Source organism: Procambarus clarkii, chromosome 8 (assembly GCF_040958095.1).
Source record: "Procambarus clarkii isolate CNS0578487 chromosome 8, FALCON_Pclarkii_2.0, whole genome shotgun sequence".
Classification (NCBI taxonomy): Eukaryota; Metazoa; Arthropoda; class Malacostraca; order Decapoda; family Cambaridae; genus Procambarus; species Procambarus clarkii.
This window is the reverse complement of record NC_091157.1, coordinates 46,477,953-46,490,211: the sequence shown is the minus strand read 5'-3', so window position 1 is coordinate 46,490,211 and position 12,259 is coordinate 46,477,953. Positions and strand designations below refer to the sequence as shown.

General features: G+C 41.9%; 1 protein-coding gene across 1 annotated transcript; it reads right to left on the bottom strand.

Moving 5' to 3' along the window:
- Positions 1 to 3,759: 3,759 nt before the first annotated feature.
- Positions 3,760 to 7,397, bottom strand: LOC138362183 (uncharacterized PE-PGRS family protein PE_PGRS46-like). Its single transcript, XM_069321011.1, has 4 exons — positions 7,364 to 7,397; positions 5,573 to 6,507; positions 4,092 to 5,118; positions 3,760 to 4,007 (listed from the first exon to the last, which is right to left on the bottom strand). Exons 1-4 carry the CDS (start codon positions 7,395 to 7,397, stop codon positions 3,973 to 3,975), a joined length of 2,031 nt encoding a protein of 676 aa, XP_069177112.1. The 3' UTR covers positions 3,760 to 3,972.
- Between the last annotated feature and the right edge of the window lie 4,862 nt (positions 7,398 to 12,259).

Sequence of the window (12,259 nt, the reverse complement as noted above, 5' to 3'; positions counted from 1 at the left end):
TAATATATATATGTATATATATATATATGTATATATATATATATATATATATATATATATATATATATATATATATATATATATATATATATATATATATATATATATATATATATATATATATATATAAGTAAAAAGGGACATAACTTTAAAAATTAAGTGATATTTATCAAATAAATCATCAACATTAGATTAATAGCTAGCAGTGACACACTGACTGACTTCCAGCTTCAGTTGGAACTTTATTCCAACTTTTCCCTTCGCCCTTGAGCTTCATAGAGCCCGAGGGTGCTACTACCGCGGCATAGAGTCGCGAGTTAGCTCTGCACTTACCAAACCGGCGAACGGAATCTAGCATTACAGTGAACATTACAGGAGCCAGACGCCTCGAGAGCACATTATAGGAGCCGCCAACTCGTGGCTCCCCTCAACCCAATCTGCACCGGACAGTCTCTTCGCACGAAGATCCAACCGGATTGCAGGAAAATGTACTAACTCTCCCGTGACTCCGGGCGATATGTATGCTCGGCGTCGCATTAAACAGGTTCACTGTAAGCAAGTCCTCAAGCTGTGCTCGTCCAAGTGGCGGCCGACCCAGTAGACGTACTCATAAATTGTAACGTACCGCAATGAAAAATCTACAAGCATTCTTGGTGGAATAGTGGATAAACAATATATTTCTGACATCCAAACTGTTTTATCATTATCATATTCAGGTGTTTCAGTGCATTTTTTTAACAATCCAAAAGGCAGTGAAAGTGATCTGATGACAGTCACTGAGTTTCGTTAACTCACCAATCCGCCCTCCACTATACATCATAGCTGACTGCCTGATGAAGGAGCCTCCAAGCCCCAATTCCATTATTTATCTTAAACGACGAATCCTGGTTCACCCTTGACAACGAGCAGACGTCTGGACACCTGCTCCGTCCGGGAGTCGCCGGATCATGTTCTGTTTCGCAATTTTGGATTTGATACTGCCGATTGGCATTCCAATTCGACGAACCGAATTGTTACGACGCCAGGCGCACTTATCGCCTTGTGTCACAGGATAGATGATAGATTTTGAACGTTTTTTTGGCAAGTTCTCTAGACGGGGTGACGGTGTCCGACGCCGGCTTGGCCGCGAGGTGCCGGGAGTTGGCGGGTCTCTGTGGGCTCCTGGTGTGCCCTCAGACGTGGTGGGCTTCTGGTGTGCCCTCAGGTGTTGAGGGAGGTCCTGGTGTGCCCTCAGGCGTGGTGGGCACCTGGTGTGCCCTCAGGCGTGGTGGGCACCTGGTGTGCCCTCAGGCGTGGTGGGGTCCTGGTGTGCCCTCAGGCGTGGTGGGCTCCTGGTGTGCCTTCAGTCGTGGTGGGCGGCCGGCTTCTGCTCTGCCTGGGGGCACTGGATGACGTTTTGCATTTGAATTGGGAGCCGAGTATTTGCTTTAGCTTCCCAGTGTTCTCTGTGGGGCAGGGCCGGTGCTTGCCTCCCTGAGGGACTCCTGGCCCCCCCCCATCATCCCGTCTGTGTGTTTATTGGCTTGCTGACAAATGACATTCATTTTGTTATTAAGCTTCGCGATTTACCCTTCACGGGTACGCCAGGACACATCCGACCCCACGATCGTTGTTGCCCCTAAATCAACATCTTAAACGACTTGCTCTGACATCGCTGGGCAGTCCCTGGGTTGACTATTCAAGCTGGTGCAAATAGGTCCAGCTACATCCTACAATACTGTCACTAATTACTGGTAGCCTTGCCATCTCTGAGTGCGTCAGCTTGGTCACACGGATGCTCAGATTTAACATGCTCTATGGCGTCAAGAGGGTATCAAGAGGGCATTTCTCGGTGACTTCACCTCACGGTTTGAAGAGCGCATATCATGGTGACGTCACCTCTCGGTATCAAGAGGTCATATCCTATTGACGTCACATCATGAAATCAGGGAGCAAATAGGGAGGATAAAAACAATGTTTTTAAATGCGCGTAATTTTAATAATGTTATCAATATAAAATGTATATAAAAATATAAGATATATGTTCAGGCAGTATATATGAACCTTTTATATCACAAGAATACCTAGTACGTCACACAAGACAAGATGTCAGGCAGATATAACATGCTATTAAACCTCTTAGTTAATGCTATTAGAAGTAATAGTTAAGGTACAGAGTCGGGGAGAATAATTTTTGCTGCTTTCAGCACAAGTAGTACTGTTAGCACTCTAGTACAACCAGCACTCTAGTACAACCATTACTAACTAGAACAACCATCACTACTAGCTCTACCAGTGAGCTACAACAACACAGCCGTTCTATTCAAACGAACCACGTTTTGGAAGCACTTGATTGATAATGATTTATAAACACAAATATAAATTTTGCTCTAAATTTGACAGTTTTCACAGTTGCGTAAATTACCATAACAAATAAAAAAAATCTGAATTACTGCTTTTTAGCTCTGAAATATACATTTCAGTCATAATTATCTTAGCGGTGTTTCTAGCAGTTGATGGCGGCTATGTGCAAATCTCTTAAAAATATTTTTTGACTGGAAAATCATTAGATCACTGCTGAATAAGTTACTTGGTTACAAGAAAAAAAGATAATAATTCACTATTAACTAAAGAAATAATATTTGGAAATAATTTCCAAATATTAAAAAAAATCCAAGAATTTATCAATATTTCCCAATATTTAACAATAATTTTCCAATATTTAACAATTATTTCCTAATATTTCACAACAATTTACCAATATATCACAATAATTTACCAATATTTTACAGTAATTTCTCAATAATTTTTGATCCACATCTCATTAAATGCCCAAATTCTCAATATGATGTAAACATTTTACAGTCAATTCCCTTAACCTGAAGTGTCATTAGATATTTTTCTTCATGACTCTGATATCTTTTAATGTACACACAAATAAATAAAAAATATATCTTTCTGCTCTGGTATCAGAACCTCGAGCAATATATAAAGCAATATGTCAGTGACCTGTTTTACAATTGACCAGAATGATGCTATATTGCTAATACTAGTTTACCACCAGTATTGGCAATATAGTATCATTCTGGTTTCCTTTCATTTCCAATTATTCCTTTCTTAACTATTTGCTCCAGTCCCAATATTTGTGACACAAATATCACTTTAGGTAGAAAATGAGAGATCATATTTTACACATACTTTTAATATATGTATAATTTCATGCATAAGTTATAAAAATATAGGTTATAAGTCAACTGTGTGTGTGTGCGTGTGTGTATGGTGTATGGCACAAGAGCTCTGAGTGGCCTCCCGCTCTCCACAAGTCTGTTGACAGCTCATAACACAAAATCTGAATGTTTAACGATTCAAAGCTATAAATAAAGTACATACTGTATAATCAGCATGTCGGAAACCGTTGCCTAATTATTGTGTCATCTGTGCAAGTGTTCATTACACAGGTAATGACACAAGAATAATTCCATGATACATAATAATTACCGTCCATAATTTACTCTTTTTGTTAAGTATTAATTTAAATAGACAAATATATGAAAGTAAATCGTATATATTCTTATACAAATGAAGACATGTTTTTTGATAGCTGAGAGAATAGCCAATTTTTTTGACGGCGTCCGAGAATATTTTTATCTTTTAAACAAAGACAGTGTTTACGAAATATAAAATATAAATATAGAAGAGAAATCAAATATATCAATGTGAAAAATGTATTATATTGGAAAACAGAAGCAGTTGGTGGAGGTTGATCTCCTCGTCTTCAGAGGAGTTTCCTCAAGTGATGGAATCGATAATTGACCTGAATCTTTTCTGATTGCTTAAAGAGAAGCTTCCTACGACTCTCGCAAGATAACGTTATCATGTGTTCACCTAAGATAGAAACGTCTTAGGACCGTCGTAAGGTAATGATGCAAAAATGGCTGTCAACACTAAGACTGCAGGCGGAGGAGGAACACATATAATGAACAACACTATTCATTATATGCTCGGAGTCTGATACAGTCCGACCGGGGCTGGTGAGCCGTTACTGTGACCATTACCGTTAACGCCGTTACCGTTAACGGCATTACCGTTAACACCATTACCGTTAGTTAAACCATTGACTTTACCATTACCGTTTGTGCTAGTATATCCGTTAACGTTGCCATTGGTGAAACCATTTCCATTACCTGTAGCTCCATTACCATTACCGTTGACGAGACCGTTGCCACTGGTATATCCGTTCCCATTAACTGCAGCTCCGTTACCATTACCGTTGACGAGACCGTTGCCATTGGTATATCCGTTCCCATTAACTGCAGCTCCGTTACTATTACCGTTGACGAGACCGTTGCCATTGGTATATCCGTTCCCATTAACTGCAGCTCCGTTACCATTACCGTTGACGAGACCGTTGCCATTGGTATATCCGTTCCCATTAACAGCAGCTCCGTTACCATTACCGTTGACGAGACCGTTGCCATTGGTATATCCGTTCCCGTTGACTGCAGCTCCGTTACCATTACCGTGGACGAGACCGTTGCCATTGGTATATCCGTTCCCATTGACTGCAGCTCCGTTACCATTGCCGTTGACGAGACCGTTGCCATTGGTATATCCGTTCCCATTGACTGCAGCTCCGTTACCATAACCGTTGACGAGACCGTTGCCATTCGTATATCCGTTACCGTTAACTGGAACGCCATTACCATTACCGTTGCCTTTAGTATATCCATTACCATTGCCGTTGACGGGACCATTGCCATTGGTATATCCATTACCATTAACTGCAGCTCCATTACCGTTGACGAGACCGTTGCCATTCGTATATCCATTCCCATTAACTGCAGCTCCGTTACCATTGCCGTTGACGAGACCGTTGCCAATAGTATATCCATTCCCATTAACTACAGCTCCGTTACCATTACCGTTGACGAGACCATTGCCATTAACAACTCCAACTCCATTGCCGTTGGAGTTTGCGATAATCACGCCGATCTGAGCGTTGAGACCGTAGAACTGCTGGGCGGTGGAACAGTCGAAGTTGTACCACCAGTCACACACGAAGTACTGCTGGTTGAAGATGGTGCCGTTGGGACAGAGGAAAGAGTCGCTCCTGCCATCAGCCTGGCAGATGTGGAAAACCTGCCGAGGACAACAGTATTAGTGAAGCAAAGTGGTACGTCTGGCAGATGTGGAACACCTGTCGTAGGTGTTATGACCAAAGAGGACTACTGATAAAGGCAGAGGACAATTACTAGCAAATACTCAATAACTTTTAGTAACATGAAAACAGCTTTAAAACGTTTAGTGGAAATACAGACTCTTAATGTGAACCTGACTGTATAAACTCTCTGTTATAAAATGTCAACACGGCAGCATAAGAATCACATGACATCCGGCCTCCAGGGCAGCATAAGAATCTCATGACATCCGGCTCAGGGGGCTGCATAAGACTCACCTGACATCCGGCCTCGGGGGGCAGCATAAGACTCACCTGACATCCGGCCTCTGGGGCAGCATAAGACCACTGACATCCGGCCTCGTGGCCAGATAAGACTCACCTGACATCCGGCCTCGGGGACAGAATAAGACTCACCTGACATCCGGCCTCTGGGGCAGTATCAGCGTAGTATCCGGGGATTTGTCCGGTGCAGGAGAATCCGGTGAGTGGGACAGAAACCAGGATGGGATAGTCCACGCCGGGGACGCCTCCGCCTCCAATAGCGTCACCAAGGGCAGCGATGGGGTCGAAAATGCCGTTAAAGATCCCGTTAACGGCACCGTTGCCGTTTGTGTAAACACCATTACCATTTACACCGTTACCGTTGCCATTTCCATTGCCGTTTGTGTAAGCGCCATTACCATTTACACCGTTACCGTTGCCATTTCCATTGCCGTTTGAGTAAGCACCGTTACCATTTACACCGTTACCGTTGCCATTTCCATTGCCGTTTGTGTAAGCACCATTACCATTTACACCGTTACCGTTGCCATTTCCATTGCCGTTTGTGTAAGCACCGTTACCATTTACACCGTTACCGTTGCCATTTCCATTGCCGTTTGTGTAAGCACCATTACCATTTACACCGTTACCGTTTCCATTGCCGTTTGTGTAAGCACCGTTACCATTTACACCGTTACCGTTGCCATTTCCATTGCCCTTTGTGTAAACACCATTACCATTTACACCGTTACCGTTGCCATTTCCATTGCCGTTTGTGTAAGCACCATTACCATTTAGGCCGTTGCCGTTTCCATTGCCGTTTGTGAAAGCACCATTACCATTTACACCGTTACCGTTGCCATTTCCATTGCCGTTTGTGTAAACACCATTACCGTTTACACCGTTACCGTTGCCATTTCCATTGCTTGTTGAATAAGCACCATTACCGTTTAGGCCGTTGCCATTTCCATTGCCGTTTGTGTAAGCACCATTACCGTTTCCATTGGCTCCATTTCCTCCGTTACCGCTGAATCCGTTGGTTGGCGGGAGGTAAGTCCGTTGCTGAGCCAGACACGCGCCCACAACACCTGTTGTTTACAGAATAACAGATATTTCAGCCAAATATCCCACAGACAATACCCGCCAGCTTCCCTCGTCCCACACATCTTCAGCTGAAGCTTGCATAATCTCAAGCTTACAATTCTGGCAATATAATTAAACGCAAACTGAAGGCTAATTGAAAAATTGTAAACAGAAATGGAATATGGGTAAAGGTATTCTGTAACAGCATGCTATATATATATATATATATATATATATATATATATATATATATATATATATATATATATATATATATATATATATATATATATATATATATATATATATACTTTGATGATAGTTTGTTTTATACTATATTTTAGGCTGCCAATTTTCCAAGTTATAACTCTAGGCATTCACTTCTAACTCAAGCTGTAAATGGTTATTAACTCAAGCTGTAAATTGTTGCGAAGTCAAGCTGTAAATGGTTGGTAACTCAAGCTGTAAATGGCCGCTAACTAAAGCTGTCACTACTACCTAACCCGGCCCATCCTCACGTTAGTGCTATACCCCATATATAAATCAGCTCGTCCAGTTGTTACAAAGGTTAGAAAATGGTGTGCTAAGACACTCGAGCCTAACCTTACCTAATCTATTATAATTAAATGGTACTCAAGTTATACCATATAAAAGTATCTGTTCAATTATACGTTATACCGATATCTATACGTAAGTTATACCTATAAAATCTGAAAGATTTTTTAAAATAATGAAAATATTTTTATTGGTGAAATAGATCACAGTTAAACCTTTAGAGGTCAAGCCATTTTGCTCAGAAATAACTACATAAACATAAAACAATACATGGGTATAGAAGTTGAATAGCTTAGATCAGCTTACCAAGGTAAAGGAGGCTCCTGATGATGGCCGCCATGCTTAAACGTGCAGGAAACACAAGACGATAAAGGAGGAGAAGCAGGGAGATGTAGAGGTGAGGACCGAGTTATGAAGATGGAAGGATGGCGCAGTGCCTTATATACCTGGCTCGGGCAGACACTCTCCCACCTCAAGGACGCTTCAACATACCTGCCTTAGGCAGACGCTCTCCGACCTCAAGGATGCGGCAAATAAAGCCCAACACGCAGGTAGGACTACCTTTGACCACTTCTGTCTTCGGCCCATTACTTCCGTAGATTTTACCTGGGTAAACGCACAAATATTCTATTGGTTTACAGGATGTCCTCATAACGCTTCCTAAGAGAAGCGGAAGCGTTCCATAACGCTTCCTAAGGGTCTTGTGGCCAATAGCCTGCCATTGCAGGCTATTGGCCACAAGGCCCTGTATGGCTAGCCATGCAGCGAGATGCTGGACTTTGTAGCATCACGTAGTTACCTCTTGATACTCACACGATGTATCTCTTCTCGCTGTCCAGGATAGGTACTTAAATGCAGCTATCCTTGGTCACCTGGTGCGTCTAGATCACCATGTGGGTTTCCAGGTCACTAGGTTGGTTTCCAGGTCCCTACATGGATTTCCAGGTCACTAGGGGGTTTCCAGGTCATCAGTTGGGCTTCCTGGTCGCCATATGGGTTCCTAGGTAATTAAGTTTGTTTCCAGGTTACCAGTGGAGTTTCCAGGTCACCTGGTGAGATTTCTAGTTACGAAATGTGTTTCCATGTCACCAGGTGGGATTTCAGGTCACGAAGTTTGTTTCCAGGTCACCATGTTGGATTTCAGGTTACAAAGAGTGTTTCCAGGTCACCAGGTGAGATTTCAGGTCACGAAGTGTGTTTCCAGGTCACCAGATTGGATTTCAAATCACGAAGTCTGTTTCCAGGTCACTAGGTTGCATTTCAGGTCACGAAGTGTGTTTCTAGGTCACCAGGTGGGTTTCCAGGTCACCAATTTGGATTTCAAGCCACAAAGAGTGTTTCCAGGTCACCAGGTGGGATTTCAGGTCATTAAGGGTATTTCCAGGTCACCAGGTTAGATTTCAGGTCACGAAGTGTTTTTCTAGGTGGGATTTCAGATCAAGAAATGTGTTTCCTGGTCAACAGGTGGAATTTCAGGTCACGAAGGGGGTTTCCAGGACTCAAGGTGGGATTCCTTGTCATCAATGTGTTTATATATATATATATATATATATATATATATATATATATATATATATATATATATATATATATATATATATATTTTTTTTTTTACCTAGAAGGGGTACCACCTCTGGTGCAAGTGTAGGGACCCATAGCCTCGGAGAAGAAAATAAAGAGTACTCAGAGAAGACCTTGTGGATCCTCACTGAACACTTTGATATTTTCTTCTCCTACCACCCGTATTCTTTTGTTAAGTGTGTATATTTATCTAACTTTATTTGAAAATGTCATTACACAAAAAAGTTACAATATTGATTACATGCAGGGTGCAAGGCTGCTTGTCACAAGTTGAACAGCTTCTCCAGCTCCTCAGATGGCGGGCAGGAACCGTGGATGCAGTGAGCATTTCCTCTCTGGATTGCCACACTAAGGCGCTGAAAAAGAAAACTGGCAGCTCTAGGGTCTCTAGTTGTTTCGATTAGCTTAGACCCCAACTCCTTCAAAAAGCTAGCAGCACTTTTACCCCAGGCACCAAGTGTCTCTGAGGCAATGGGGACAAAATTGTAGTGGTGCTCAAGGTCTCTGTATTTACGTGACTTGGCCGCTTCCCGGTGATTGGCAGCTCCTCCTGCTTGTGTAGCACTGAAGTCAACATAGGTATTGGCTAAAGTTGAAACGCAAGTGTAGTCCCACACCAACTGTCTACCATTCTTCCAGGGGTTCACCGTAATTCCGTCTGGGCGACCGACAGGCTCATCAGAGTTGCGGGACATTAGGTAACGGGGCTCTCTCTCTGCTGGACAACCGGCTGTGGTAAGGCTTCTCTTAATAATGTCATTAACCTCGCCGTGTCTTGCATGCCATCCTCCCGTCCTTTGGCAAAGAAGGCCATGCCGTCCATATCTGTCGGCCTCTGCCTCGCCGCAAATACACCTGTATTCGGTGTGGATTGGGGCAGATATATATATATATATATATATATATATATATAGGGGGGGTACCACCTCTGGTGCAATTATAGGGACCCACAGCCTCAGAGAAGGGAACACAGAGCATTCAGGGAAAAACTTGCCATTTAACTCTGAATACGTAAGAGTGTTCGCTTCTCCTACCACCCCCCCTTTTTATGGTGTACACTTTATTATGCAAGGTTATACAGTTACATATCTAATTTTATACAAAAAATTAACATTAAGAGGACACAAAAAAAGTTCGCTTTTATCGTGATGTCTGTAAACGACTTCCGCGCGCTTGCTCGTGTTACATCGAAATTCAATATCTTTATTAAGAATATTGAATATTAAGCGTCTTTATTAAGACTGAGAGAGAGTTGAAGGGAAAACTTGAAGGGAAAATTGTATAGAAGTTGAAGGGAAATTGTATAGAATTAGTGTTGATTAAAAACAAATTATTTACAATTGGTTTCATTCAGTTAGTATCAATAAAAAGTTTGTATTTCCGAAGTTGTACCTGTCAAAACAGACGCATCTGTTCGAATTATTCTGAATTCAATATGTTCATTTAAAAAAGTGTGTGTGTATGTGTATTTACTATTTGTGCCTGTAGAATCAAGCTATTAGCACTTGAACCCCGCCTTTCTAACCAATTTAATTTTCCTCTGTTATGGCTACTACATATATTTCTCACTAACGCACACACATCCCCGGGAAACAGCCCGGAGTAGCTGTCTAACTCCCAGATACTTCTTTACTTCTAGGTGAACAAGTTCATCAGGGTGATAGAAATTCTGCCTATTTGTATCTGCATCGGCCGGGAATTGAACCCAGATCCTTAGGACTACGACCCCCGAGAGCTGTTTACTCAGCCGCAAGTGTGTACTAAGTGCAAGGTGTAGTGGGGGACAGAGTGAATGAGGTAAAGTAATTATCAAGGACTTGAATGGTGCCCATGCATCCACTTGGACCATCGCAGAGGAGCAACACACTCAGAACCGCCTCGGGGGGTGCTCGTCCTCCAAAACCCCTTCGGTAGTGCTCCTTCCCTAGAAGCCCACATGGCATGACTTGTGAGGCAGCACACCTCACCCTGGTGTGGGCTTCGGGAGGTGACCGCCTGTCTCGGGCCTCGTGTTATATCATAAACACCAGTCATACCTTATTCAGTCTCCAAAATATTATTCCGGTTTTAAAATACAACAGTAACGTACATGTGTTATAATATCATATTATTTTATATATATATATATATATATATATATATATATATATATATATATATATATATATATATATATATATATATATATATATATTAAAGGTAAAAAGTAGCAACAAAATAGCCCCGATAAATTATTATATCTTTATTAGGAACATAACTTTAAAAATAAGTGATATTATAAATCATCAACATTAGAGTAATCGTTAGCAGTGACACACTGACTGACTTCCAGCGTAGCTTCAGTTGGAACTTCATTCCAACTTTTCCCTTCGCCCTTGAGCTTGATAGAGCCCGATGGCACTACTTCCGCGGCACATACATATATATATATATAAATAAATATATATATATATATATATATATATATATATATATATATATATATATGCACATATATATATATATATATATATATATATATATATATATATATATATATATATATATATATATATATATATATATATATATATATATATATATATCATGTAAAAATAGCAAAAAAATAGCCTCGATAAATTATAATATCTTTATTAGGAACATAACTTTAAAAATAAGTGATATATATAAAATAAAACATCAACTTTAGAATAATCGCCAGCAGTGACACTCACACCGGCGAAAGGAATCTAGCGTTAGAGTGACCTCCGGCAGGAACCAGACGCCCCGAGAACACACTGTAGGAGCCGTCAACTCCTGGCACCCCCTCAACCGAGTCTGCACCGGACAGTCTCTTCATCCGAAAATCCAACCGGAATGCAGGAAAATGTATTAACTCTCCCGTGACTCCAAGAGATATGCACGCTAGGCGTCGCATTAAACCGTGTCATTGTAAGAAGTCCTCAGGCTATGCTCGTCCAAGTGGCGGCCGACCCAAGAGACGCACTCATAAAGTTTAACGAACTGGGTTGAAAAATCCAGAAACATTGTTGGTGGAATAGTGAATAAATAATTTATTTTTGACATCCAAACTGTCTCATCATTAACATATTCAGGTGTTTCAGTGCATTTTCGTAACAATCCAAAAGGCAGTGAAAGTAAACTGATGGCAGTCACTGGGTTTTGTTGACCACCAAGCCGCCCCTCCATTATACATCATGACTGAGCACCCGATGAAGGAGCCATCAAGCCCCTGTTCCATTATATATCTTAAACGACAACTGGTTCACCCTTGACGAAGAGAGGACGTCTGGACACCTGCTCCGCCTGGGAGCCGCCCGGATCACGTTCTGTTTCGCGATTTTGGATTTTGATACTGCCGATTGGCATTCCAATTCAACGGTTCGGATTGTTACGACGCCTGGCGCACATATCGCCTTGGGTCAGAGGATAGATGATTGATTTTGAACGTTCTTTGGCTGGCTGTTTGGGCGGGGTGACGGTGTCCGACGCCGGCTTGGCCGCGAGGTGCCGGGAGTTAGCGGGTCTTGGTGGGCTCCTGGTGTGCCCTCAGACGTGGTGGGCTTCTGGTATGCCCTCAGTCGTGGTGAGCGGCTGGCATCTGCTCTGCAGGGATGGGTA

Bases quoted from the DNA above. Each gene is read 5' to 3' on its own strand.
- LOC138362183 (XM_069321011.1), bottom strand. From the start codon at position 7,397: ATGGCGGCCATCATCAGGAGCCTCCTTTACCTTG. The intron at 6,508-7,363 runs GTAAGCTGATCT...TGTAAACAACAG, and splicing joins CAGGAGCCTCCTTTACCTTG to GTGTTGTGGGCGCGTGTCTG. The intron at 5,119-5,572 runs GTGAGTCTTATT...TGTCCTCGGCAG, and splicing joins CCCCAGAGGCCGGATGTCAG to GTTTTCCACATCTGCCAGGC.